The sequence below is a fragment of the Paramisgurnus dabryanus genome, chromosome 5 (assembly GCF_030506205.2).
Source record: "Paramisgurnus dabryanus chromosome 5, PD_genome_1.1, whole genome shotgun sequence".
NCBI lineage: Eukaryota > Metazoa > Chordata > Actinopteri > Cypriniformes > Cobitidae > Paramisgurnus > Paramisgurnus dabryanus.
In genome coordinates, this window is record NC_133341.1 from 7,057,981 (window position 1) to 7,085,848 (window position 27,868).

At 36.2% G+C, this 27,868-nt stretch overlaps 3 protein-coding genes across 5 annotated transcripts in view; 1 reads left to right on the top strand and 2 right to left on the bottom strand.

The window, feature by feature from the left end:
* Positions 1-483: 483 nt before the first annotated feature.
* Positions 484-10,386, bottom strand: LOC135744714 (uncharacterized). 2 transcript variants are annotated; one of them, XM_065263023.2, is made up of 10 exons: positions 10,246-10,386; positions 9,768-9,866; positions 9,455-9,589; positions 8,784-8,914; positions 8,529-8,665; positions 8,299-8,392; positions 3,916-4,251; positions 3,655-3,820; positions 1,153-1,289; positions 484-1,061 (listed from the first exon to the last, which is right to left on the bottom strand). In XM_065263023.2, the coding sequence occupies exons 2-10, from the start codon at positions 9,859-9,861 to the stop codon at positions 738-740; spliced, it is 1,554 nt and encodes a 517-aa protein (XP_065119095.1). In that variant the 5' UTR covers positions 9,862-9,866; positions 10,246-10,386; the 3' UTR covers positions 484-737. The 2 variants fall into 2 exon arrangements, with proteins under 2 accessions (XP_065119095.1, XP_065119094.1); XM_065263022.2 differs by having other exon boundaries at positions 9,437-9,589.
* A 4,939-nt stretch (positions 10,387-15,325) lies between these two features.
* Positions 15,326-25,763, top strand: ccnh (cyclin H). 2 transcript variants are annotated; one of them, XM_065263061.2, is made up of 10 exons: positions 15,326-15,440; positions 15,639-15,769; positions 15,928-16,050; positions 16,143-16,216; positions 16,309-16,519; positions 17,172-17,335; positions 21,555-21,625; positions 21,992-22,094; positions 25,386-25,449; positions 25,519-25,763. In XM_065263061.2, the coding sequence occupies exons 2-10, from the start codon at positions 15,653-15,655 to the stop codon at positions 25,549-25,551; spliced, it is 960 nt and encodes a 319-aa protein (XP_065119133.1). In that variant the 5' UTR covers positions 15,326-15,440; positions 15,639-15,652; the 3' UTR covers positions 25,552-25,763. The 2 variants fall into 2 exon arrangements, with proteins under 2 accessions (XP_065119133.1, XP_065119134.1); XM_065263062.1 differs by having other exon boundaries at positions 15,327-15,449.
* The window catches only part of rasa1a (RAS p21 protein activator (GTPase activating protein) 1a), a 99,048-nt gene continuing 93,964 nt past the window's right edge, over positions 22,785-27,868 (bottom strand). The window contains exon 26 of the mRNA XM_065263059.2: positions 22,785-24,288. Coding sequence (XP_065119131.1) covers positions 24,240-24,288 — 49 coding nt within the window. The 3' untranslated portion in view covers positions 22,785-24,239. The remainder of the gene's footprint in view (positions 24,289-27,868) is intronic.

Here is a 27,868-nt window from a genome sequence, read left to right on the forward strand (position 1 = left end):
TATATATATATATATATATATATATTAACTTTAAAGGACATATTTCAAACAGTATAATTTTTTTAAGTTTTTGATGTATTTTGAAATGTTTCTTTTTACAAAATGCCACAGACATTTGACAATGCAAGTGTGTGTGTCTGCGTGCTTGTGTGACTTTGAATTAATGTGTGTGTGCATGCAATTATGTGACCATTAGAGCCCACTAATTTTCATCTTTGTTCTGCATCTGTGGCTTTTTTTTCCAAATTCTATAAAAAATGCTCTCTGTGGCAGTCATACCTTTGTGTGTGTGTGTTCTATATTGCATTTGTGCTCTAGTACCAGGCCTTCTTTTTTTGTGTTGAAATTTTCAGATTTATTCTGGATACATTGTTTTTTTTTGACAAAAAAATATTTTTTTGAATTTCCCATTCATTTTCAATTGGGGTCAATTTGACCTCCAAGGGCCTCTTCTGTAAAAAAATTACACACCGTCAGAACGACTAAATCAAGCCCAGTTTTTTAATATGGATATAGACAGATAATGTAGAAAAGTCACAAAATCTTGAGATGAAGGGAGACATTTTTTAACTAAAGAGAAGAAATTTTGACCCCTAGGGACTTGTAAGGGTTAATAACAATCACAATAACAGTCTGTTTTTTATTACCATTACAATAAATAATGCCATGCATGGTCTACACACACATCCTGTAAAACAACAACATGTAAACCTGCTTTGAACATAGTTTCATAAAAATCAATTCTTTCCACTAAGAAACCTTGCTCGCAACTCTCTGACTCTCGGCCTTTCTTTGGAGGTACCAGCATCAATGTTGTAAATGGCAGTTTGGATGAAAGTGTAAAAGCTTGACAAACTTTCACTGTATGATGTGCTGAACACAAAGTGTGCTTTAAAAAGTTCATCAAATGCCCCCACAGATGTCTGAGCCTTGCACGGAATTGCTTTCATGTCCACAATAATGAAGAACCTCTGTAGGCTCTTCTTATTTTCTCCCACACATAACAGGAAAGGCTGTGCAGATCCAAAACTCTCCAGAAATGCTGGAATGCTGGTTCCCTTCTGAAAAAAAAAACATGACAATGAAAGTGAATCTCATGAACAGGTTATATGCAAGTGTCATCCTTTCCTAGCCAATACATTAAAAACATACCTTCAGAAATCTTACTAGATGGTCAGCTGCTTGAAGGGGACTTATTTTGCCTGCCTTTCTTTGGCCTTTTGGAGTTGGGGGTAGGAGACAGAGGAGCAACAGTAAGGCTGAGATGTCGCTGTCCCAACCAGTTGAGTCTACAGGTAAAACATAAACATGTTTCCATAAAACCAAATCTTTATTCAACACATTAACTTAATTGTTTTGGTAATAACTTGCTTTATACTTATATATGAACCAAAAAATACAAATAAAAAACTAATTTGACTTAAACTAAAAGTATCCAAATCTCTAGTTTTAATTGTCAAAACCAGAATTCAAAATGTTATCATGGATCAGGTAGCACCACAGTCATGATCATCTTTGGTGCTTGTACCTATAGACGCGTTTCAGCTGACGTCACTCACTTGTCTTCCGCCATTTTGAGTACCTGAAGTGGTTGCAAAAGAACTACAACTAAGCTATGCCTTCAATATGTTGTGAGCATCAAAATCGCTATTTTTACAACACTAAGAAGGCTCGACACAACATGATACTTTGCTCAAAGTATCACCTGTGTCTCTATACATGAACTCGAGCATTAAGAACATTGTTTGTGAAAAAGGTTATCCATTTCAAAATGTTCATACTTAACCAGGGGTTAAGAGATAACCCTGGGTATTCATAATCTGATATTTAACACTGTGTATTCCTTAACCCTGGGATAAAATTTTTAGTGGTGTAACGGATCGCAGTTGATTCATGACCCACGGTTCGGCTCGCATGTGATTTGCTGATTAATACGCAAATTTAAATAGGGAAAGTTTATCATTTGTTACTGTTTCAAAGGTTTGCAAATGTTAACATTCAAGTGATTTTAAACAGTTTAACTGCAAAAAGGCGCTAAAGTAAGCAGTTTACTTTACGCACAAACGCACGTGCGGTTGAATGCATCTGGTCCAGCTCAAGTCAGACGTAATCATCCTTCAAAGATCAGAACTCTCGATGTGTAAACGTCACAGAGTTGCGCTACTCTCTCTCATACTGTAGTTTATTTTAATACATTTGGCTAATAGAGCAATGAAAAAAAAAGTAACGTTTTTATGTGGGACGACTGTTATGCTGCGCCGTTTGTAATGCGCCCTCTGTCTGTGTGTGTGCGCTCGTTTAAGGGGACTCAGTAGTGCACACACTCTGTGCATATTTCTTAAAGAGACAGTAAGCTCAATTGACCTACTTAAGTCTGTGTCATTAATGTTAATCAAACAACCCTAGACAAAGAGAAAATCACTTCTGAAGCTTTAAAATATAATAAATACATTTAATTAATCCAAATAAATGTAGTGTTATGATTCATTTGATTTCTGTACCTAATGATTTTAGACCTTACTTAATGTGCAACTTTGTTATTTTTTATTAATGTTTGTAATTTCTTGATTTGTTATTAGAATTTTCCCATACTTTTTTTGCTGATCTGAAAAATGATCCGATCTGTAATTTCTTGATTTGTTATTAGAATTTCTCCATACTTTTTTTGCTGATCTGAAAAATGATCCGATCTGTGCCTCAAAAAACGTAATTTGATCCGAACAGTGAGTTTTGTGATCCGTTGCACCACTAAACATTTTCATTTGCATATTTGGGGTATCAACAGTCATGACTGAATTACTGACCGAATAGCACACTGTGGCTTTAAATAACCGCTTGTCCCCCGCTTCTGCATCAGTCACAGAACAGGTTGCAACGTAAATCACTCTTGGATGTTTTAAGTCTCCTGTTTTAAGTACTCCAATTTAAGTGTTTTAAGTACACAGATTATGATATGCGGTACATGCTCTTCAGTTTCTGATTGGCTGTCTGTTGCTAAACATTGAGTCACAACATTCTAATCCTGCTTCGTTTCACCCTGCATGCGTTTGGCACCGCAATGCGGGGTTAAACCCGCACAAGTGGTGCTAACCCTGCTTCAGAGCGGGAATTTCATAACCCTTAATTTCAGGGATAACCCTGCTTCTAACATGTTTACAAGACAAATGCTGTTGTTGTTTAATATAAAGTTTACATTGCGTTGTAAAAATGATGAAAGTATCTTCATACATGCTAATTTCATAATGCTAACGTATTAACACAAGCTTTTTATTGTGCTATAATATTTAACACTATAAACATAAATATGTAATTTTATATACAAACTATAATTCTATCTTGACATGCACATGAGGTTCATGTTGGTCCAATTTGAAACCCTCTCTTGCGCACAGTCGTCGTCGGTCTCACCCTCAGCCTCCTTCCAATTACGAGGTGTTACTGTAAAAAATGCGCTACATATGGCATTTTAAAAACCGGATGGTTTATTTATAGTTCGAATGTGGATATTTCACGTCACGTTCGAATGCATATTCAAATATCGAATAAAAAGCCCTAACTGGATCTCGGTAGGTCCTCAAGATGGCGGCATGACGTAATTCCATCACATGACGGAATTCCACCTATATGATTGCTGTGAATGTTATTTCATCTCACCATCATCAGATTCATGTTGAGCATCTCTGATGAGTTCCTCAATGTGGTAATTAGTGGACAATCCTTTGGCTTCATTGATTACTTTGGGTTTGAAGAAAGTTGACCACTTTGCCAGAAACTTTTCCGAGATCACTTCTCCAAACAGCATGGAAAAATCCTGTTTAATCTTATACAGGAAAAACGAAAAAAATAAATAAATAAATAAATACCACAAAAATACATTGATGGTCAAGAGTATGATACAGACAAGTTTATACTTACAAGGCCAGGTGTGTCCAGAAACCTAGGGAACAAGTCTAAGACATCTTGGGACATCTGAGGATTACGAGCCATAGACTGTCTGTATTGGAAAGTTGCCTTCATTTTTTCCATAATTACCGTGTCATCTGAAGTGTGTTTCATAACTGATATTGCCTCTCTGTACTCATCACCGGTCAGCTGTTCTGTGGTTGAAAAGGGTTCCCTCTCTGACAATGGTCCATTGCTAGTGTCAGGTGACTCAGGTCTGTGTTTTTCACCAATGTGAGTATTTCTCTGCACTGTCTTTAAACGCCAGGCCAGGTAACCAGTACCACTTGATGCATCATAGAAATGTTCCTAAAATGTAAAAATGAATTCGCAAAATCAACCTTGGATTGCCTTGAAACAAAAATTATTTAAAGGTGCCAAAGAATGCATTGACACAATAGCTGCTTTTGCACTATCGGGCCTGTGCGAGCCAGGGCTTCAAACGAGCCTTACGGAGCCAATAGCCTCCGACCTCCAGCTGCGTAGCCAAAATCCAGACGTGTTTGCATTGTCAAGCCAATAGCGCCGCAGCGCTTCAGAAAAACCCATCCTTAATACGCCTACCTGGATCTAACGTCACACAACTCCGCCTGTTTTACCGTGAGGAAGTCACTTCAATCTGACAGGAGATGGGAGTTAGATCGCATCATCATACAACAAACATAACTGAGGCGGCTGTTTGCACGGTGAAAGCCAAGATGAGAAGATAGAGACGTTTGCTCCATCCGCGGTGTTACTCTTGCAGTTTATGTTGGCTGCACACAAGCGATCTCACGACGAGAAAATATCAGATCTTTAAAGGCGTTCTAAGCGAATCTGCGAGACGTTAGTTTTTGTTGACATTTGAATTGTTTTCAAACAGACGGAGCGTAGCTAACTCCTTCCCCCTCCCTTCCGTGCTTTCATGAACGCGCCCAACCCCCACCCCCAAATCCTTTTTGTCGTTTATTGGCCGGAACCCTGTTTTGTTTTGTGGTGCTAGGTTTGGCCATATGTTGATATTGCCGTTTGTGAAGCCTGGGCTGTCTACAGAGATCGCTTTTTTTTACAGTTTGATCAGCGGACAGGCAGCAAGCAGATAGTGAGGAGATGTTTGCTGTATGTAACAAAAAATGTTTTATGGTCTAAAACACGTCAATTCGCTTAGAGCGCCTTTAAGAAGTAAACTTTACGAATTAATTACACACACAATGCGTTCATCTACCTAATGTGCCATTATACTATATACACAACATTTTAAAGAATATAACAAGTTCTAGTTTTACATGTAAAATAATCTTATTTTAAAATACAGGTATGCACGTGTCTAAATATGTAATGTTAAGTTTTTAAGTGTAGTTTTTAAGTGTAAGTGTAAACGTTAAGTGTAATTATAGTTCTATGGCGATGTAAACATACTTACACATTATAAGAGGTGTGATATCTTTAATCATGAAAACGTTAATAGTTGAGCATCACATGAAACACAAGGTAACGGTCAAATAGCTATTTCAATAATGTGTCAATCAATGAATACTTTTGTCTTTAAAGAACTGCCTCGAATAGCTGAATAGGACTGAAAATCACTTTACTTGCATCTCAAAAATCAAAACGTTTGAGAAATCATTAGAAGATTTGCTCGTTAAGAATCAACTGGGAATATACACAAGTATTTAAAAAGCTATGTTACAGTGGTTAAGTTAATGATGGTTATATTTACCATTTTGTTGCATCTTAGCATTTCTGTGTTTCGTTGGGATGTGATCCTTATTAAGCAATCATTTTCAATAAACTGACAAGCAGCCTTAGTAATAATAGCGGGGTACTTTATTTACATATGTAGTTTATATCAGTGCACAAACAGGTGTATTTAAAGACATCTCCTCTCGTCGGATTTCAACATTGATGGCTCCTGTCGTCTCATCATCATCATCTTCGTTTCATCTTCTGCTCTTGCATCTGTTGATGTGTCATCTCTCATATACAAAATAAAAACTCCTGGATGACAAACTGAAAGCTTTACGTTGGCATTTTTTCTGTAAAACGGACACAAAAAAATATAGCAGCACATGTGACGTTTTGTATAAAGGGTTTGTAAAAACACATACAGTATACCCACATATAAAGTTTGCTTTAAGAGTAAAATTAATCTCCAAAATACCAGAAAGCATGGCTATGACTAATATAATAAAACCATGGTTACTTTTTCTAAGGGCTGACTAAAAAATTCAACAGAGATGACAATATAACACAAAAAACAAAATAAACACCCATGTAAGACACTTATGCAATCGTTATTTGTATTGTATTTTAAGTGTTTTGTATGTAAACGTTATGTAGTAAACAAGTTAACTCACCGACTGTAGATACCATCGTGACTCGAGTGATCGCTTCTTTAATACATGGACGATGAATCGATGATCCAACACACATCTTTAATTTCTCAGCACTGTTGCACTTTAAACACTTTGTTCTGTGCCCGAAACTTTATAAACTTCTCCCGATGTTTGCTCCGGTGTGTGCCGGATCCTTAGCATGACGAGTTCGGCGTTGTAACGGGTCTTTGTTTTTTACATATGCAGATCATTTTCTTCAGTCCGAAGTAAAAACATAGCAGGCATCTTCCGTTGAACAGTAAATTCCTGGTGATCCCGTTGAACAGTAAATTCCTGGTGATCCCATTTTTTTAAAAGTTTTAAATATACAGTTTAATCTGTAGACAGATGAATGCGCATCTTGCCAGAGACTCAGATAAACTCCGCCTTTGACCTTTACCATTCCCCTAGCCCCGAGAAGCCTGCTCTGGCCCAAGGTATTTGGCGGGCCAGAAAAGCCGAGCCTTAAGCCCCAACGAAGCACCAGGAAGTGCCCACGATCATGCCCCGGAAGTGACAATGTAAACGCGACAGGCCTCGGCAGGCACTGGCACGCCCGCTTGAAGCCCGATAGTGCAAACACGGCTAATGTGTTAAATTGTTCTCTGATATCTACACAGAAAGTATGTGGCTTTATTAAAGGGATAGTTCACCCAAAATTGAAAATTCTGTCATCATTTACTCACCCTCGTGTTGTTACAAACCTGTAAAATTTACCTTTTCCTGATAAACACAAAGGAAGATATTTTGAGAAATGTTTGTAACCAAACCGTTCGTGGACCCCATTCACTTCCATAGTAGGAAAAAAATAATACTATGGAAGTAAATGGGGTCCACGAACGGTTTGGTTACAAACATTTCTCAAAATATCTTCCTTTGTGTTCACTAGAAGAATGAAATTTATACAGGTTTGTAACAACATGAGAGTGAGTAAATGGTGACAGAATTTTCAAATATTGCAAATATTATCCAGAAAAAAAATTTGCATTTCCATTTACAACCCTAGGATTTGCCCTTAGAATTAAATGTTCTATTATTACCTTATTTGAAAGGGTCATGAATAATAATGTTGAGCTCTGCTTTGATTGGCTGTTTCTTAGAGCAGCTCCTTCAGAAGATCTGTGTGCGTGTAAACAGACCTTATGTTTGAGCCTGTATAAGATGAAGATACGGAATTTGAGGAATAATCAATTGTTTATAGATTGTTAATTGACGTTTCTGAGTGGGAAGTGTGTGTTTTTTATATGGAACTGCAAAACGTAACTGTAGCGTCAAGAGTTTCACTTCAGCCTAAATGCTAACATATAGCATTAACTAGCATATATCGCTAACTCAGCAGTCACAACTTTGTTACCATTGTAACAATATTGTACTTAATGTAATGTGTAATTTAATGTTGGGGCATACATCATGACTCTAACGTCACAGTTGGTGTTATGTTGAGATTGGCCTGTTTTCCAGCTGTCAGGGAGATGGCTGACCCGGTCTCATCTTCATCTCCCCTTAAGGTACATTCACATTATAAGCAACTTTGTCGCTGTGTGTCCCTCGTCTCTTTTAAAAGAGGTGTTTCTAAACAGTAAACCAAACTGTGAAGAGTCTGTCACAGGGAGACAAGCTGTATCTTTAATACCTAAACTAATTCTTTCTTTTCTCTCAAACACGTATTGTTTAAGAATAGTGAAAACTTGTATCTTGTTATAAACACCTTTTGTACTATTGCCTCCCTATGACACATCGATTTTTATTGTTTCCTAATCTTTGTAAGTCGCTTTGGACAAAAGCATCTGCTAAATTCCTAAATGTAAATGTTTTTGGGGTTTTTATGCAAGGTTTACATAAGAAAGAGAAAACAATCGTGTTTAAGGCTCACAATATCTCATTACCATGTACAGAACTTTTATTATTCATCTACGCCTAGGTAATTAAAGTTTTACATTCTATGGTACCTTTAAAACAATTTACTTAACTATATAACTGTGTATAATTAGAAGCAACTTACATATCCATTTTTAGAGTATGGGTCCTCCAAGTAAGGAAACACAGAAACAATTCCAAGAGCATACTTGGTTCGCACGGTTTGTGGAGGTGCCCTTCTGTTTTAGGTAATGGAGGAGAGAGATTGATTGAGAAAGAGAATTGGAAACAACAACAAAAAAACCTCAGTCCCAGTCAATTTTTACTTTAACTTAAATGCTATGAATAGTCCACCATGTATATTTTAATTCTTACCCATATACTTCAATCATGTCAGCAACAAGCATGTTAACCAACTGTCTGCGGGTGCTGTCTGACAAGGTTTGGGTTTTACTGTATTCGAACATAATTTTGGCTCCACCGGGTTTTGACATCAGAACCTCATTCACCATCTGTAACATGAAGAAACAGACAAATGTAGATTAAATATGCATATACATATGTATTACTATTACCATAACTGAAATCAGCAACAGCCAACAATGAAGAGTTTGTTCTGGAAAAGCTTACATTTTTCGCTTCTTGTTTATCAGTACAGTCTTCGGTCAGTCTTGCTTTCTTTGTTAGGGGTTCATCAATATACAAGGTTGATGCGTTAGAAGAAAATGACGCATATGATGACATCGAAACATCTGACAAATCTAGACAGAAAAGTGCGAAACAAAAATACAGAAGTTAAATAACTGTTCAGAAAACAAAATGCTTTAAAACCTTCACTACACAATTACAAATAAAAATATATGTACATGACACAAATATTATTTTCACAAAGTCTGCTGCTTCAGTGTTTTTAGATCTTTTTGTCAGATGTTACGTTAATATACTGAGTATAATTACAAGCATGTCATAAGTGTCAGAGGCCTTTATTAACACTGTTTATGCAAAGAGTAAATATTTGCAGTGTTGACTCTTCTTTATCAAGACCTCTGAAATTCGCCCAAATATCCTGTCAAAGGTAGCTGTACATTTTAACTGAAGAACTTCCAAAAGAAACATTTGTACTTGTATGTTAAAATGTACACTCATAGTCCCGATGTAAACTCCTTTTTTTTTTTTTTTTTGCTGTCCAAGATATTAATTTTATATTGTAGTGTTCACAGAAGCTTCATTTTTTTTAACACAGAATGAGATTGTGGTTGAAAACTTCATATGAAATATCAAACCAATGTACGTAGACACACCGTCATCCATACAGGCTGTGAGAGTGACATTGCCTTGCAGCAGGAGTTCACTGAAAATGTCTGCATCAACCTCAGTCTCTGTTGAATCCTTGTATGTCACGTCTACATCATATGGTAGGCCAAATTTTTTAATCACTGTGTTAGGATGAGATTGATTTAGATATCACATGATAATGTTTATATAGTCGACAGAGAGACTTATTTCATTATATATGTAAGGATGCAAATTAAATGTATTAATTACATTACAACAAATGTACATAACAAAGATTATGGTTATTAATTGTAAAGGTTATAACAACGGCTTTCAAACCTTCCTGGTGAAACTGATGATAGTTATATTCTCCATTAGTCTCAGTCACCTTCACATACTTCTGGGTTCCTCTGCATGCCACCCTCACTAACATGCTTACTGAAATACAATAAAAGACAACTTATTAAGCACACAAGTTTGTTGAATAAAAATCAAACTCGTTTCATCCCTATACCCGTTTTGTTATTATGCAACTACTGTACTTTAAAATGTATCTCATCGTTTCAGCTTGCAAATGTTTTTGTAATAAGTTAAATGTAACATATCTTACGTAGATTTTATCAGATAGTTGTTACTGAAATCAGTTGTTTACATATGCATAAGACTATAAATAGGAAACCGCTAGCGCTCTTTCTCTCTCTCTCTCTCTCTCTCTCTCTCTCTCTCTCTCTCTCTCTCGCGCGCGCGCGCGCAAACAACATTAAACATGCTGATACATTTTAAACTGAAAATGCAGTATAGTTTAAAGTCATATTACCCTGCTGCTGCTGCTTCTTTAAGAGTTTTATGGCAGTTGCCAAATCGGTTTAAATGTGCATTTACTGCAAAGCTTACAGTGCCGATCTGAACTGTATACAATATGGCGGCAACTCATTCTTCTTCTTTCAGGTTTAATGGCGGGTTGGCAACTCGACTAAAACGCGCATTAACGCCACCTACTAGACTGTGGGCATTAGAATGACATCTTCTTCTTCTTCTTCTTCTCTTATTTAATGGCGGCTTAGAATGACATCAAAGGAAAGAGGTAAATAAAAAGATAGTAATACAAAAATAAAAATAATACAAATAAATAAATAAGTAAACCCTATCAAATTATTTCACTTAACCCAATATTTTCAAAAAAATTATTGAATATTAATTTTAAAATTAGTAAAATAAAAATATATTAAAATAAAATTAGTAAATTGTGTATTTTCCCAGATGTTTTCATATTCTGTACAATGTTGTGTTTGAACCTGTGTAAGACGTGAGACTAACATCTCTTCCCTTGGGCTCCTGCCCTTCCCCATGCTTGTGGCTACTTGATTTTGTAAACTTTATAAATGACGTCCTGTATCCGCTGTGGGCGGCAGCTCAAAGAAGAATTGACTGTAAAAGTTGGTGTGGTTTTATCTGCAGCTGCAGATTACGTTTTTACAACAGCTTTGTTTATACATGGGTACCAAAGACGTCACTTCCGCCATATTTTTGACCGTCTTGGCAGTGCATATCACAGCATATCTAATGCACTAAATGGTCACATTTATTAGTTTAATTGGGCTTGCCAGAGAAAAAATACTGATTTTACAATCTGGAGTAAGATGTCGGCTGCAAGTCAGTCCCTCCCGTTGTTCGCGACCGCGGAAGAGAGCAAAATCAAAAAAATGTCAAATTTTTTGTATCCTGCTTCATGTGTCGTACTAAATATTTCCAGAAATTAAAAGGAAGCATGTATAGTAAATGTCTTTCTGAGGACTGAATAAAGTCTAAGATTTGTATTTCCTTTTCTGTTTGCACTGTTTATTAACACCAATTGGTGTTTAAACCCAACGTCTTGAAGTGATCTAGGCCACCGTAAGATTATTAGATGGACTGGACCGCTTACTCTCATCATGAGGACAAAAAATGCCTTCGTCGTGTGCACCTTTAGCCCCTTTGCTTTAGCCTAGTAAACAAGGGTAACTTGAAACATTTTCAAACTGGTGACACAAAGACAATACAAGTATAAAGTATGGAAGGAAGGCAACCATTAAAACGAGATGAAAATGCTATTTTATATAACATTAATTAGATCATGATAAAGATTCACAAATTTGATTTTGGTTGTTAATCTTCGTTGGTGTCATAATTAAATAATTAATGCTGCGTTCCAGCCAGGCAGGTTTTTGAGCACGTGAATTACGACTTCAAAACCACGACTTACGCCTCTAAACTGGGAGTATGCGTTCCAGGCAGCCTGTAAGTGTTTTTACAACCTTCTACCTGTGAAAGTGCACTGGAACGGCAGTCAAACCCAAACCCGTGACTTCCCACCTGTGAACTTGTACGAATCGATGTACTCCCAGTTTGTTAGTCGTGGTTTTGAAGTCGTGATTTACGGGTTAACGTTACAGGTTGCCTGGAACGCAGCATAAGATCACACATAAAATTGTTTAATGTTGGTATTTACATTTATGAATATATTTTGCCAATAAAACAAATATTTTTGTTATTAAACATTTCCTATATATTCCATATTCTGTTTACAATGAGAAAAAACAGAATATATCATAAATAAATGATCAAATTTTATTTAGAAGCCAGAAAATTATTTGACAATGGAACATTTAAAGTAGTTCAAATTAGTTGGCATGCCATTCAAATTAGGGTTACTAAATGTAAATATAATCTCATTAGTGATGTTTATATTGTGCAAAAAAAAAAAAAAAATGCAAATGTAGTTTAACTTTGTTGCGAAAAATGTTCCCTCTTGGCCGTTTTGATGACGCGCCGGTGACGTAAAATGATCGTAAAAAGCATGCGACATGTGGATTGGAAAGACAGGAGGAAACATGTGCTGCGTCCGAAACCGCCTACTACATACTATATAGTACGCGAAGGCGAGGCGAGTAGTATGTCCGAATACATAGTATTCGAAAAACAGTATGTGAAAAGTACCCGGATGACCTACTACTTCCGGTTAGATTTTGCAGTGTATGGCCCTGTCCCAAATGGCGCACTTCATGTGGACTTTCGGTCTCGTGGCCTTAAATTGCGCGTGCTCGCTTAGTCCAAGAGTCCGTAGGGTGTCCCATCTGTCATTTTTACGCTTTGAAGTGTGCTCATCAGCGCCTCCTTTGCCCCCTTGATGCGGTCTTCAGCGAAGCCCGCACTGCCGCAGGCTTCGCGCACTTTACCAACCCAGAAGTCCTTGCGAAAGAGCAATCAGACCAATCAGACGACGGAAGGGAGGAGCTCACACTGACGGGCAACTTCTCTACCTATTTCCGGTGTGACGCTCGAGTCTGTCCCAAAATACGACTCCGTTGCACCCACGTGGACTCGCATTAAGGGTCCCTAAAGTCTGGACTACGTGATGTCATCAAAGTGTGGACTCTGAGGAGGACCACAAGTCCGGAGTGTGCCATTTGGGACAGGACCTATATACGATGGACGCTTCACTATCCCATGATGCCCCGGACGAGGAGTTATCCAAAGAAGAAGAAGAGGCACGCGGCTGTTTTCGCGCTGAAATGACATGACGTGATGTGATGATGACGTATGTGATGTAGCAACATGGCGGATGTAGTACGTCCGAATCTCATTCATACTACCAGGATTCATACTATACAGTACCTACTGTTTTAACGCCAAGTAAGTAGGTACTTCATCTAATTCAGTACCTACTATACAGTATGCGGTTTCGGACGCAGCCATGGTTTACAAGACTGAGGACAGTGGCGTGTTTACCATTTTGGTGGCCCTTTGCAAAGTCCAAGAACCGGGGCCCCCATGCCCCAGCATTGCCCAAGGTTTTTCATTTTAATTGCACAACAATAATATTCAGTATATAGAATTAAGTGAGATATATAAACCTGGTTTATTTTGTTTTACGCTGCTTAAAATAACACTAAATTGTTAGTTTGGTATGACAAAAATTTTTGGTTTAAAAAAATTTTTCACGCCCCTCTCAGATATATATTTTGCTTGCAAATGTATTATAGGATGTATTTAAAACAATGTAATTAAAACTGCAACTTCAGTGTCTGAAATCTTACTAAAAAAAACTAAATGAGGAAAAAGAGGAAGCATTAGATTAAGATTCATACTGATCTAACAAACTGAACTAATTAACACCAGCAAACAACATTGTAAGTTGGTTATTGCTTGAATTTATGGATGGGAATCACATAAAACTCTTATGTTCATATTGCAAAAACAAACTTACTGTGAGATACAACAAGCATATAGACTAGAAATACACTAAAGATGATATTTTAATGACAATGATGAGATACAGAATATGATTTGTCGTCTATTTTCGACGTGATTAAAACCCCTGCGTGGTGTCTTTATCATGTTTATACCTGTACGAGTGTGGAACAAAAGATGCGTGTCATCAAACCGAACCACCAATCACAGGTGTGAAGCCCAAAGTCTTTAAAGTAAACTTGACCATCGAGTGAATGTTGTGCAGTTACGAGAGCACAGAGATGCATACTAACCACTGATCTATATAAATGACTGGATTGCGCATGACGTCACACTTGTGAAGCCACCGCGCCGCCATGTTGGTATACCCAAACGTTCTATTAAATCAATGGACGTTATCGGATTTTAATGATAAAACATCACTTTACTCGTCTTCGTTTTTATATGTGAAGTTACCCTGTACATTATAACAACACAAACGTCCAAAGCATGTAAATAGTTATTTACTGAAAGTTGTACATTTTGCGTTTTAAACAGTTATTATACATTCATCTTTATTACAGTATCAGATCAGCAGACAGACCGCAGCATATTTAGTATTAATGACAATAAACGTGCTCATTCTGAAATCTAAATAAATAATCATGCTTTGTACCGTATGTGCATGCAATAATTTGCTAGTTTTGTAATTATGTTATCTAAACTTACAAGTTACCTAAACTTATTTAGAGATATAACGCTGACCGTCACAGTGTAGCTGAATGTCAAAAAAAACTTTATTTATACCCGTGTCATTAACAAATGCAACAGACACACTCACATTAACGGTTTTTTATAAATCCATTATCCTGCCCGATTAAAACATAAACATTGCAAATAACACCAGAATTAACAAATAATTTACGTACACATATCCTAAAAATTAACCTTGTGTAAATGATACGTGGTAAAGGGGGTAAATTTTGATCATGATTTTGAATGGAAGTCAATGGCGCTCTCTGCCGGTTGGGTATACCAAGATGGCGGCTCGAACTCTGCGCTGGCTTCAAATCACGCAGTTACGTCAAGCGTTCTATGCGCAATCCAGTCATTTATATAGATCAGTGATACTAACCCATACGTGCATACTCCCACATCTCTCGCTCGCGCGTGCTTTATCCGTACCTTAGATTCGGGTCTGAATAAACGTGACATACTTTCCCACACCTTGTGGCCAGTAGGGGGCCCCCCAAGCCCGTGAGGCCCCACGCAATTGCGTGGTTTGCGTGGTGGGTAAACACGCCACTGACTGAGGATGGGATATACAAGTTTAAATAGTGGATTATAGGAAAACATCAGACTGGAATATGCACAAACTGTAGAGTAACAGAAAATGTAAAACACATACTTCTTCTAGAATGCACACAATACACCAGGGAAAGGGAAAACATGAAGAAAGCGGTAAATAAAGACTTAACAATGGAAAACTTATTGAGTGTAACCAGCACACAGTCCTCAGTTAGGGCGGTTTTAGCTTTCCTTAAAGAAACCCAATTAGCAAGTAGAATTTAGTTTTCATCCTTTTTTTTTCTTTTTTTTTTTTAAATATAATTATTATTATTCCATCCCAATGTGATCACACCTCAGTCCAGTAGATGGCGGTAATGCACATTGATTGCAAACTGCCAATAAAACTCATCGAAGAAGAAGATAGCAGGGAAATCCTTGAAAACCGGTTCATATTTGTTCTTCTATTCTTGGATTAAAACGCGGCAGAGTCACCGTTTGCCTGAAAGAGGCGAGGTTTGTAAGGTATTTTTAAAGTCGCTTTTTAAAAAATCTATTGCTGTAGTTCACTCAGTAATACTAACTTAAATAATGTTAACTAACGTTAGTCAGTAGATAATATTTTGCTCTTGCTTGCTTGTCTTATACTGGCCTTACTTCATGACTGATCGCACGTAGTTGTTGTATAATCTTAAATGTATTGTTTATCTTCAGTCTTGGGGTCAACCATGTTTCACAACAGCTCCCAGAAGAAATTCTGGACATTTGATAAAGAGGAAACTTTAGACAAATTAAGACAGGAAGCTAATCAGAATTTCTCCACTAAAGCTCTGTCCAGCGGTAAAGTAAGTTACAATAATTAGGTTTTTAAAACAATGCTGAAAATCATGATCTAACACTTTGTTAAGACCAGTGCACTTGAGCCACAAGCAGCTGAAACTGCATTTTAACTGTATCAGTAATAAGTAATTTCCAGTTCTCATAATTTCTGTCATGTTTTCAGCCCGGTATAAATGAATCATTGCTTCTCGATCAACGGGAAGAAAAGGTGCTTTTTAGACACTATGAGAAAAAATTACTGGACTTCTGCAGTATATTCAAGCCTGCAATGCCGAAATCTGTTGTGGTAATTAAATACACATTTATAATAAGTTAAATCATGAACTCTACGGACTTGTTTCCATTTTTGCCATTTTGTAACCCATATCTTTCTTTCAGGGCACAGCCTGTATGTATTTTCGTAGATTCTATTTGAACAACTCCTTAATGGAGTATCACCCTCGGACAATAATGTAAGTATATGAGCTTTGTGAAGTATGTATGTACTAAGTGAATGAATAGTTTCAAAAGTTTTGGTGATATTAATTCCTACCTTTCTTTGTAGGTTGACATGTGCTTATCTCTCCTGTAAAGTGGACGAGTTTAATGTTTCTAGCTCTCAGTTTGTGGGAAACCTTCAGGAGATCCCAGCAGCACAGGAGAAGGCTCTGGAACAGATTTTGGAGTATGAACTTCTTCTTATCCAGCAGCTTAATTTTCATCTGGTTGTTCACAATCCTTATCGACCCTTAGAGGGCTTTCTTATTGACCTGAAGGTGAGTGTCATGTAGAAGAGTGGCATGCCATTCTGTGTTGTATAATAATGTGGATTGTCTTAAGTTATGTTCCATGTCGATTTACTAAAAGTTGTGCAAAACAGTGGTTTATACATTTAGGACTGAAGGAGTATATGGGCCAGGCTTCTACTTGTATTTATTTGCAAATGTATGACTTCTATGAGATGTTTAGTGTGTTGTCATTTCTGAAGCGATGATATTAGTTAAAGTAATAGTTCACCCAAAAATGAAAATTCTGTCATCATTTACTCAGCCTCATGTTGTTACAAACCTGTATATTTATATTATATTTTGAGAAATGTTTGTAACCAAACCGTTCATGGACCACATTCACTTCTATAGTGGGAAAAACATTATGGAAGTAAATGGGTTTCCACAAACGGTTTGCTTAAAAACATTTCTCAAAATATCTTCCTTTTGTGTTCATCAAAACAACAAAATTTATACAGGTTTGCAACAACATGAGAGTGAGTAAATGATGAGAGATTTTTCATTTTTGGGTGAACTGTCCCTTAAGCAAATGTAGTTGTTCCAGTGTGTACTTGCTATTGCACCATAATTGCACTCTCTTTAAGAAACTTCTCAAAATGGGTATTCTGTTGATATGGTTGCACGCTCTATGTATCGTCAGACAAGATACCCATTGTTGGAGAACCCAGAGATGCTAAGAAAGAGTGCTGAAGACTTTCTCAACAGAGCAACAATGACAGATGCTGGGCTCCTCTACTCTCCATCTCAGATTGCCCTCACCTCCATTCTGAACAGTGCTGCACGCGCCGGGCTCAAGATGGAGACGTAGGTTCATTTTTTTTAGCATTCAGAAATTTTTCATTTAAAGGGGACATTCCATGAAAATCAGACTTTTTCCATGTTTAAGTACTATAATCGGGTCCCCAGTGCTTCTACCAACCCAGAAAACATGAAATATAGCAACCCTGTAACTTTGTTTTGGTAAGGCTCTCTCTGCAAGCATGTGAATAAATAGGTCATGCGGATTTCGCTCCCCCCATGACGTAGGTAAGGGATCTTATTATAATGATACCGCCCCTTCAACGCTATCTAACCATGACGCTACCTCGAGTGCGAGTGACCTAGAGAAAGTATGACTGACAGCATGACGCGTTTGTATTCCCTCAAACACAAACAGGAGCCTACAATCTTATAACTTGTAGTTTTAATAATATTTCTAAAGATTGAATTAATGTTCTAAAGGATTAACCTTACCTTAGTGCAACAGAGAGAGAGAGAGAGAGAGCGAGTGAGTGAGAGAGAGCGAGTGAGCGAATGAACGAGAGCGAGAGAGAGCAACGTGACGGTTCGCTTTCAAGTAAGTTATGTTTTTTAATATGTTTTTCTGAAGTTTATATGAATGAACACGAGGATTAATGCACTGCACGAGACAGAGTGAGTGAACAACGCGTATTCACTATCATACACAATAAGTAAATATGTTGTTTAATGTTTCTCTGAAGTTTCAAATGAATACGAGGAGTTACAAGATAGATGAGAGACTGACCGAAAAGCGAATGTGTTCAATATGTGTACACAATAAACTTAAACATGTCATTTGATCTGTTTCTCTAAAGTTTAAGCATTAAACGTGTTGTTTTATTACAGATCATTTAAATGTGCTTGTGTGGTTTGGTCAAAAAGTAAACTTCTGAGTGTTTGTGGACGTGTATTTTATTTGTAACATGCTGAAAATCATTGTGCCTGTTTAAAAGCAGCATGAGACCTAAAATTCTTTATTTTTATTCCACAATGTTGCCCATCTGCTGATAAACATGTATTTAGTATGCATAAAACAGATGATTGACTTTTTAAACTTGTTCAAATATATAATGCTGAACATCGCTCACTAACTTCTTTCGTGATTGTGAGAGAATCTTCCTCGATGCTCTGTCATGTCTAATGCCTGGCTCACACTACATGATTTTTTAAATCCTGGCAGATTATGAAATCTGGTTGCAGCACACACATAAGGAGAATCTTGTCAGATATTCTTCTCTCAAATCTTAAACATGCTCACACTACAGGAATTTAAAATCCTAGTGCATCACACACTAAAGCATATTATTAGGATTATCTTGCCAGAGCAAGCACTTCACGTCACCTCAGGAGAAGAGTATATAAAGGAATGAAGATTATCAGGGCTCAACGCAAATCATTTTTTATACTGGCCCAGTTGGGCCAGTGGTTCAGGTTTTCACTAGCCCTGCCAAAAATTTCACTGGCCCCAATAAAAAAAAGTCAGTGTCACATATTTAAAAATAATAATTCAAAAGTCAAATATAATTGTATACATTTACAACAGACATGTTGCAACGAAAAAAGGCTCCCAACATTTCTGCTTTACCTGTAAACTGACAGCAAACGGTGCAAAATATTGCATCGGTTCTTTCGTCGTGTTTTACTCAAGTAAATGTCTGCTTCCAAGATGTTAAATAATATACATTGATGAAAATATATTTTAGTGACTGAGGATGAAGCACTGGCCAGCTCGGGCAAGTGACAATTCTTTTTACTGGCCTGAACGTCTCTCACGCTTGCCCTGGGCAACCGGGCAGTCCTTTATGTTGAGCCCTGATTATGATACATTTATTATGATTTCTTTTTAAATATTTACAAAGTAGCAGCTTTCATTTTGAAACCTAGGCGATTTCTCCTCCTCAGCTCTTGTTTATGGCAATGATCATGATATGTTTTAAGGATGTGTTATGCAGGCAGTGTTTGAATGCATACTGTAGATGTATGCACAATCTAGCACCAACTCAGGTCTAATCCTTATGCAAGATTTATTTAAATTTAAACATCTATTTAAAAACATATTTTAAATATAATTGGCTAGCCTATATATCAATTTTTTTTTTTTTTTTTGCACATTTAGGAGTTACTATTAAGTGATGTATGCTATTTCTATCAATGCTCTGTTTTCCTGTTTCTTCCTAACAGGAATATTATTGTAGGTTTATAAGCATTGCTGCCAAATGACCTATGCTTGGTTAAACTCTATTTTGCACTGTTGTTTGCATTATTTAATTCCACTGTATATATACTGCTCTGCAGTGATATATTATTTTTAGCTATATACTATGTAAATTCTATTTTTCTTGTTTATTCTTCTGAGGCTACTGGTCTTTGAGAGCTTCTAAACAAATTTCATTATAGTTTTATTATGACAGTAAAGTTTCTATTTTATTCTAATCTATTCTATCTTGCAGTGTAGTGTCTAGTGTTAAATTCAGTATTTACATTACCAATGGTTCTGGACAAATATGTAATTTAATGTGAAACGTTGTAAGTCTGGATATGAGGCGCATCAGATTCACAAGTGTGAGGTGTTTCAGCAATCAGTTTCTGTGCGTTTGTGGAGCAAGTCTGGTTGAGAATTTAAATATCAATTTAAATTCGTTTTGTTAATATGCTAATTATTTAAGTGCAACTTTTTTTTTTTTTTTTTTATAATAACACAAAGAAGAATACAAAAAGCCAGGGACAGGAGTAAGCCATCAATTGCACATACATCGTCCAAGATAGAATTAAATAAATTAAAAAATAAAAACAATATAAAGATACAGACAAGATTATACAGATATATATAAAAAAAAAGGCCTTGCTAAATCACAATAACTTAAACTTGTCAAACAGATAGACCGTTTTGACAGCTTTTTTGTTTTTACTTTCCTTAATAGTATTTATATATAATTCAACTTCTTTTAATACTACCAAGAAAAAAGGTTTCCGGGTACTAAATTTACAGCAATGAATATGGTACTTCACAAGTAAAATTAACAGGTTGATTATGAAAGCCTCATTTTCCAACTTCGAATCGTAATTCAAAAACCCAAATATTACATTTTCATATAATAAGCTGAAGTTAGACATTACTTTAACATTTATAAAATTACAAACCTCACACCAAAGCCTCTTTGTATACTGACAATGCCAGAAAATATGTGGGACTGTTTCTGGTTGTAATAAACAAAATGAACAATTCACATCAATATCCTTAATAAATCTGGTTAAAAAGTGTTTTGCAGGGTAAAATTTATGTAGTATCTTAAATGAAATTTCTTTAATTTTATTTGTAATAAGATACTTATTAGGTAATACCCAAACTTTCTTCCAATCAATATTTTGGGTGAACTTTGACCAATAAAAAATAACATATGGTTTACTAAATTTAAGTGCAACATATTTTGTGTATGCCTATTGTGCGTGATGTGACTGACAATCATCATGTTCTGTTGTTTTTAAGATATTTTAGATAATGTTTATAAAAGAGTGAACAACGTGAATCAACCGAGGAATTCATTTCGATATTTTAAATCACCTGTCTGCCCCAACGAGCTGCAGTTGTGGCGGAATGAAAGTAGAATGAAACATTAACTTCCACAAACTATTTCTCCGGCTGCGCTGTCTACCCGTACTGCAGCTTGTTTCGCGGTCCTGAAAGCTGTCAATCATCTCCGTCTCATTGATTATTGTGAAAGTACTGACGTAATTATGCGGATTTAAAATCCTAAATATCAAACATGTTTGATAAGATCGGGGCGGCCCCGATTTGCTTGAGAGCATATTGCAAGGTGTAAGTTTAGACTTTTAAACGTCTCACATTACAGGATAATCTGGGCCGAACTTCGGAGCCGATCAAGGTCCATTGCCCGATTTTCCCTCAGATTCTCGGGTGGGGAAAATCGGGGTAAATTCGGCCCGATTATCCTGTGGTGTGAGCCAGGCATAAGCGAGAGCGCTTGAGACTCCGCCCACCTGAGCAGCTCGTTTGGATTTAAAGGGATACACACAAAATGGTGCATTTTTGCTCAGACCCATAAAGTGCCTATTTTAACATGCCACAATAAATTACCTATATGGCATTTTGAGCTAAAACTTCACATATGTACTCTGGGGACATCAAAGATTTATTTAATATCTTAAAAATGTCTTGTGGAATGTCCCCTTTAACCTATCAGTGGAAGTGACAAGCTGATGTTTTTTTTTTATTTATTTATAGTTATTTGATGGAATGCATCGGACTTAAGGCGGACAAAGAGACCCTCTCAAAGATGTATGATTCCATGAGATGTAAGTATTTTTTATATTATATTATTTATATTTATTCTTGTTTTAAACTATTACGATGTCACTATGTAAAAACAGTCAACACTTGCACTAATAGCATACTCGATAGCATTTGTTGCATAATGTTAATTACCTCATAATAATCCCTCTTTTATTATGTTTACTTTAAAAAAATCTTTGAATATCATTGGTTTAAAATTCCCTTTCACATAACTGTATTTCAAACTTCAGATGTGCCGATTAGTTGTGATTTGTTGCATTGCACAACATTGTTTTTTAAGGGTAGACGTCTACATCATCCATTGTTAAGGCACATCATAGTGACTCTGTTCTACCCCTGGGCCATAATATTATAATTTTTAATTATAGGTATGACAAGTCTTATTAAAGCATATGAGCCTCCTAAAACTGAAGAGGTCAATGTCTGCAAACAGAAGCTGGAGAGGATTCATGCTGAATTTGCTACAAACTTGTGAGTATAATTAAGGAAACTTACCGAAAGCTTTGGTGGGAAAATGTCAAATTAATGCCACACAAAAGAATAGTTCACCCATAATTAACCCCCAGGTCAGCTCAGATGCATGTGACTTCCTTTCTTCAGTTTATCACTAACAATTACAGTAATGTTATATTTCAAAGTCGGCATTAACCATTCTTTTAAAGGGAAAGTTCACCTAAAAATCTAAATTCTGTCATTTATGTCGTTCTAATCCTGTATGAACACAAAAGAAGATATTTTGATAAATGATGGTCAGCACACATTGACTTCCATAGTAGGATAAAAAAAAATGCTGGAATTCAATGGGTACCATCAACTTTGTGCTTACCATCATTTATCACAATACTTCCAGAATATTTTTTTCATAATATGGAAGTCAATAGGTTTAGAACATTAGGATGAGTAAATTATGACAGAATTAAATTTTTTGGGTGAACTACCCCTTTAACATTCTAGGGTGTATTCCAGAAAGTGGGGTTAACTTGCCACCTCCTACTGTTAACCTAGAGCAGTGGGTTCCCTAGCAACGGTTTGAAAATGACTGACCCAGAGCACACAGCAATTGTATAATGGCATTTTTAGTTTTAACCTTCTGGTATGTCACATAACCAGCTTTCTGGAATCTGATGAGAGGATGGTGCCAGTTTAAAAAACACACAAACCTAATCATAATAAGAGTTTTATTTAGCCAGGTTAGTCACTTGCTGTTTTGTATCTAAGATGCAAAATTGTGTTTTGTAAGTATAAAATAGAAAAATAAAATACATGAGCAACCTGAAATAGAAAAAAACATGTTACATCTGCATCATGCGGTTTCTGAGATCTTCTGGGTCATAATATTCAGCTAAATGTACTGTAAATAGTCCCTTTTCCAAATAACAGATGACAACAACAAACTAGGTGAGATTTTTAAGTCTGCATTAATGAGTTTACATCTGCTTTCATTAACAAAAATTACAGTGGGTAATACCATATATTGTTTTGGACATGTACCATGAAAATTCCATGATGTTCTATGTGGTATCTCCAAGATGCTTCTTTCATATTCCATGGTCCTCATTCAAATTACCATGGCATTGCTATTACTGTACCATCTCAACACTTAATTGTAAGGATCAGCCCATAAAGGACAATGTAAGTACCTGTAAAGTGAGGTTTTATGCAATTAAGATCCAAAGAATAATTATCGACATCCTGTCAAGAAACTCACAAATACACTCTTCTAAACTTGATTGTTATATAAAATGTAATGTACTTAACGGTCAGTGGGTCTTGGTATTTTTCATTTATTTCGTACAACCAGAAAGTCTATAATGTACTCTGCTCATTCTGAAGTAAAGCAATATATTCAAGTTGAGTTAAAGTTGTTTCACCAGGTTTGGTGGAAGAACAGAGGGAAAGGTAAGTAGACACATGCACCAAGCGAAGTGCCACAACCTTAATCTGTTCCGCAAAACAATTATATTTCTCACTGATCTCTCACATGTCATGCCACAAACAAATATCCGTTTGGAGATAAAAGGCAGGATGCAGCATCTTGTCAAGCCAACCAGCTCAGAAGGTAAGATGGGAATCAGTCTCTATCTGTAGGATCAAAGCCTACATGCACTTGAAACTGCAGTTAAAAACAGGAAGAGGTTGTGAGGTAAAACAGTGTGTAGACATTTTTAAGGCATGCACCATAAGTGCATCTTGCTTCCCTGATGGTCAAGAGCAGTGTAGTGCGAAATATCTCATCTAGATCTCCAAGGTCTGTTAGCTATTGATGGCCTGACCATCATCATTTTCAGTGATGTAGTTCAGAGTCAAACAGGTCCGTGTTGTTTCTCTTGGTAGTCCTTGAGGTGGTTGGAGTCTCTCTAAGTGGAAACCAGACAGCATATGTCTGATCTTTGAACATTTGGTTAAATAGTACATTTGGAATTTTCAGTGTAGGAAGATCCAGAAGATAATTATACAGAAATAAAGCCTCTTAACTGTCCACTTGATGGTTCATCTGTGAGCTAAAGGTTTTGGGTCTGATTTTGAAATCTGTGGCAGTGTGTCACCTAACTAATCATTAATCCTTTGCATTTGGGTAGAAACAAGTCTTGTTGTCTTTGCTATCAGTCTGTTCTTTCAGAGGACCTGGATGGTAGTGGCTACAGCCATAAAGGTACATTCAGTTCTGCAAAATATAAAGAACAATTTAGATACAGTGAACTTTCAGGATCTTTAGCTTTGAGGATCTGTTGTGTGCAATAGCAAATAAAACGCAGTAAAGATCTTTGTTGCTTTTACTGTTTTTTTTTTTTTTCATTATCTATGCTACTAATTCACACCTTTTATTACACAACTCGTTGGAATGGTTGATTCTGATTGGCCATTCGCAACATTTGCAGGTTGAAGCTCAAAACTAATAATGCACGGTAACCCGGATGCTACAAATAATTTTGATGGGTACAGTTTAATATTACACAAAAATGTAATATAAATATATTTTAACATGTATGACATGATATTTCTGAATGTGTTGTCTTAAAAATCTTAAAACCAAAAGAAAACGGGTTTTACTTTGTGTTTTTTTATCTGCGTTCATTAAAAATAAGCAAATATTTTTTTTTATCGATATTTAATGTTCTTTACCTTCCTTTTGAGGTAAATAGTCATGTAATAACCAGGATAACGTACAGGCAGCCGGTGTTATCACAAAATAAGCCCTTCAGTGTGATACATGACCTGATCTGCTTCGCGATGGGTCCTGATCACATCGTCGAGGCTTACTTTTTCGATAACAACCATACATATACATGCCTATACATTTTCCCTTACTTAAAGGGATAGTTCACCCAAAAATGAAAATTCTGTCATTTACTCACTCTCATGTTGTTTCTTTTTTCTACAATGGAAGTGACGGTTTGGTAACAAACATTTCTTAAAATATCTTCCCTGGTGTTTATCAGAACACATAAATGTATGCAGGTTTGTAACATGAGAGTGAGTAAATGATGACAGAATTTTTATTTTTGGGTGAAATATCCCTTTTAAATACCTACCATGTGCTCTTTTCCATTTTCAGTTAAATAACAAATTGACATGGACATTGACTACATGTATGACCTTTAACAACAGAGATATGAGCTACAAATGATGCACTAAATTGCATGCTTGTATGTGTGACCAAAAACAGTCAAAATGAATGTAATCCCCAGATGAGAAATTGTTTATGGTGATCTGATGTGAAGGATTCTTCATAAATGGTTCTCTTCTTTTCCTGCCCTCCAGGAAAAGAAAACATGGATATGAAGATGATGATCACGTTGTGAAAAAGCAGATGATTACTGAAGAAGTAAGATTTGATTTGTTCTTCACATGTGCTTAAAATATTCTGCAGTCTCATTGTTTGTTTATTTTGCAGGAGTGGACTGATGAGGATTTGGATGCATTGTAACGACATTGTAGCTTTTCCAGTGTTTTTAAAGCGGCGAGGCCAATGAATTGTGGTTTTTCTTTCATCAGAAAGAGTTTATGAATTTACCTGATTTTGCTATCACTATGGGTAAAGTGCTGAACTTTTAGCCAATCAAGATTGTAAATATAAAAAAAATGTTGTGTAATATGAAACTTCTTCCCCTATAAAAATAAAATATTTTTTAATATTCAGTGTTTTTTATACACGCTGTATTAAATAGGGTGATTTCAGGTGAAAATGCCCTTTTTTATGCACTTATTTTTTTATTAATTCATTTACAGCCCACGTGTTAATTTACAGCCCACGTGATCAAATAGCCTGCGTGTGTTAGTAACTCAAAAGTTTATCAAAACGGTTTCCCAGCATCAAAACTTCTGGTTGTTGCGTTTGGTTGCACTAATATAATATACTAATATACGTATATATATGTATCTGGCCAATTTATATTTGGCCATCTGCTAACATCTTCTATCCACTCCATTATAGTACCGGATCTGGTAGCTGTGTTGAAAAAGTTGATAGTCAACTTTTTAAAAGAACTTTCTCCGTCTGTGTTGCTTCACTGCTGATTCTTGCCGTACTTCCGTTGCCAATATGCGCGCGCATACGTTGCAATGTCATCATTGTGTACAAACCGTAAAAGGGTCTATATACAAAAGTAATCTTGAGAAGTATTAAAGTTAAACTGAAGAACATGTAAGTAATTAAGTATACACAGATGTTCTATTTTCAGATAGCTATAGTATGGCTGCATCCAAATATTCACACTTGCAGTCTTGGCCACTTGAGAGCGCATGTAGGTAACATGAATTAAGTGTGCAAGACTGTCACGTTTTAACTGGCAAAGTGCAGTGCCCTAAACCCACACTATCTCAAATATCGCTTTGAAGCGGTACTTAAAGCCAAGCGAATCCCATCAAACCTGCTTTTATCACATAATTAGAAACAACAATAATAGTGTTGTTTACAGGGACTACTGAATAAACAAACTCTTCATTTTGTGCATTCACCTATATTAGTTTTTAACAAGTCTGCTTCTGAAAGTTTCAGATAAGTGTAATTTCAGCAAATGTTCATTTCATTTAAAGAAAAACATATATACACACACACACACACTTATATAAAACAAGTTTTGGTCCAAATTGCTGGATTTACATCGGGTGAATATTTCTACATGCACGCTTGGGATCTTCATGTCCCCTAGAACACAGGCCAAATACATCATGCAAGTAGTCAAGTGCAAAGACCGCAAGTGTGGGTATTTGGGCGCAGCCTATATTTAAGTATAACTGCCAATTAGTATACTTTTTCCAAGTGCACAGAAGTACATACTTTTACTTTTATATGTCAATGTATTTCATTTTTACTTGGGATGGCTTGTAGTTTGAGCCATTTAAACCAAGCACACTGGAGTCAAGAGCAGACCAGAAATGTGAAAAGTACTCAAAAATGTTACTTAAGTGAAAATACAAGTACGGAGTGTAAATTTTACGTTAAAGTATCTGGCCAGTATCATACTAGTAAAAAAGTACCACATTAAAACTGTACTTGAGTATCAAAAAAAGTAAAAGAAACAGGAAGAATGAAAACTAGAGATTCTTGTTTAAGCTTTTAATCTCTAAAAACATGAAGTGAATGAACCACATATTATATAACAGTTTTATCTAATTGTTTGTATTCAATTGTATTCATTGTCAAACTGTAAGACTAATACCTAATTTCAGTATGCAACATGCTACTTGTAAAGTTGTAAAACCATGAATTTAACTTAAGCAGAATCTGATTTTCAAAATTCAAGCTCTGTTAAGGGGTGTATCAGACCTTGATCACAATGTCAGTCCAAATACGATTTTGGTGCATATCCGATAGGAATCCAATCACATTTAGAACGTGTGAACGGCCAAAAAACACATGAAATCAGTTTTTTTTTTTCATTCGTTTCAGGCTACATCCATATATTTCCAGAAATTCATTTCAGTCTGAACGCCCTGATTGCATTTGTGTAACTTTTTGGTTACGTCATGCTCTCGCGTGACCTAAAACGTAAACACAGATAATCCAAAACGGCAGAACACTTTATGACGCACAGATCAGATCTGAACAGTTGTGATACACAATATGGACAGCGAATCTGTCAAATTGGATATGCAGCAAAATCAGATTTGGACTGGCAGTGTTAACAATGTCTTGATCTTGATAGAGAGGCTGCAAATAACAGGGAACTTGTCACACAGAAACACACTTCATGTGTTGTCGGTTTTAAAGAAGCAAAAAAAAATCTTCATCATCAGATGAA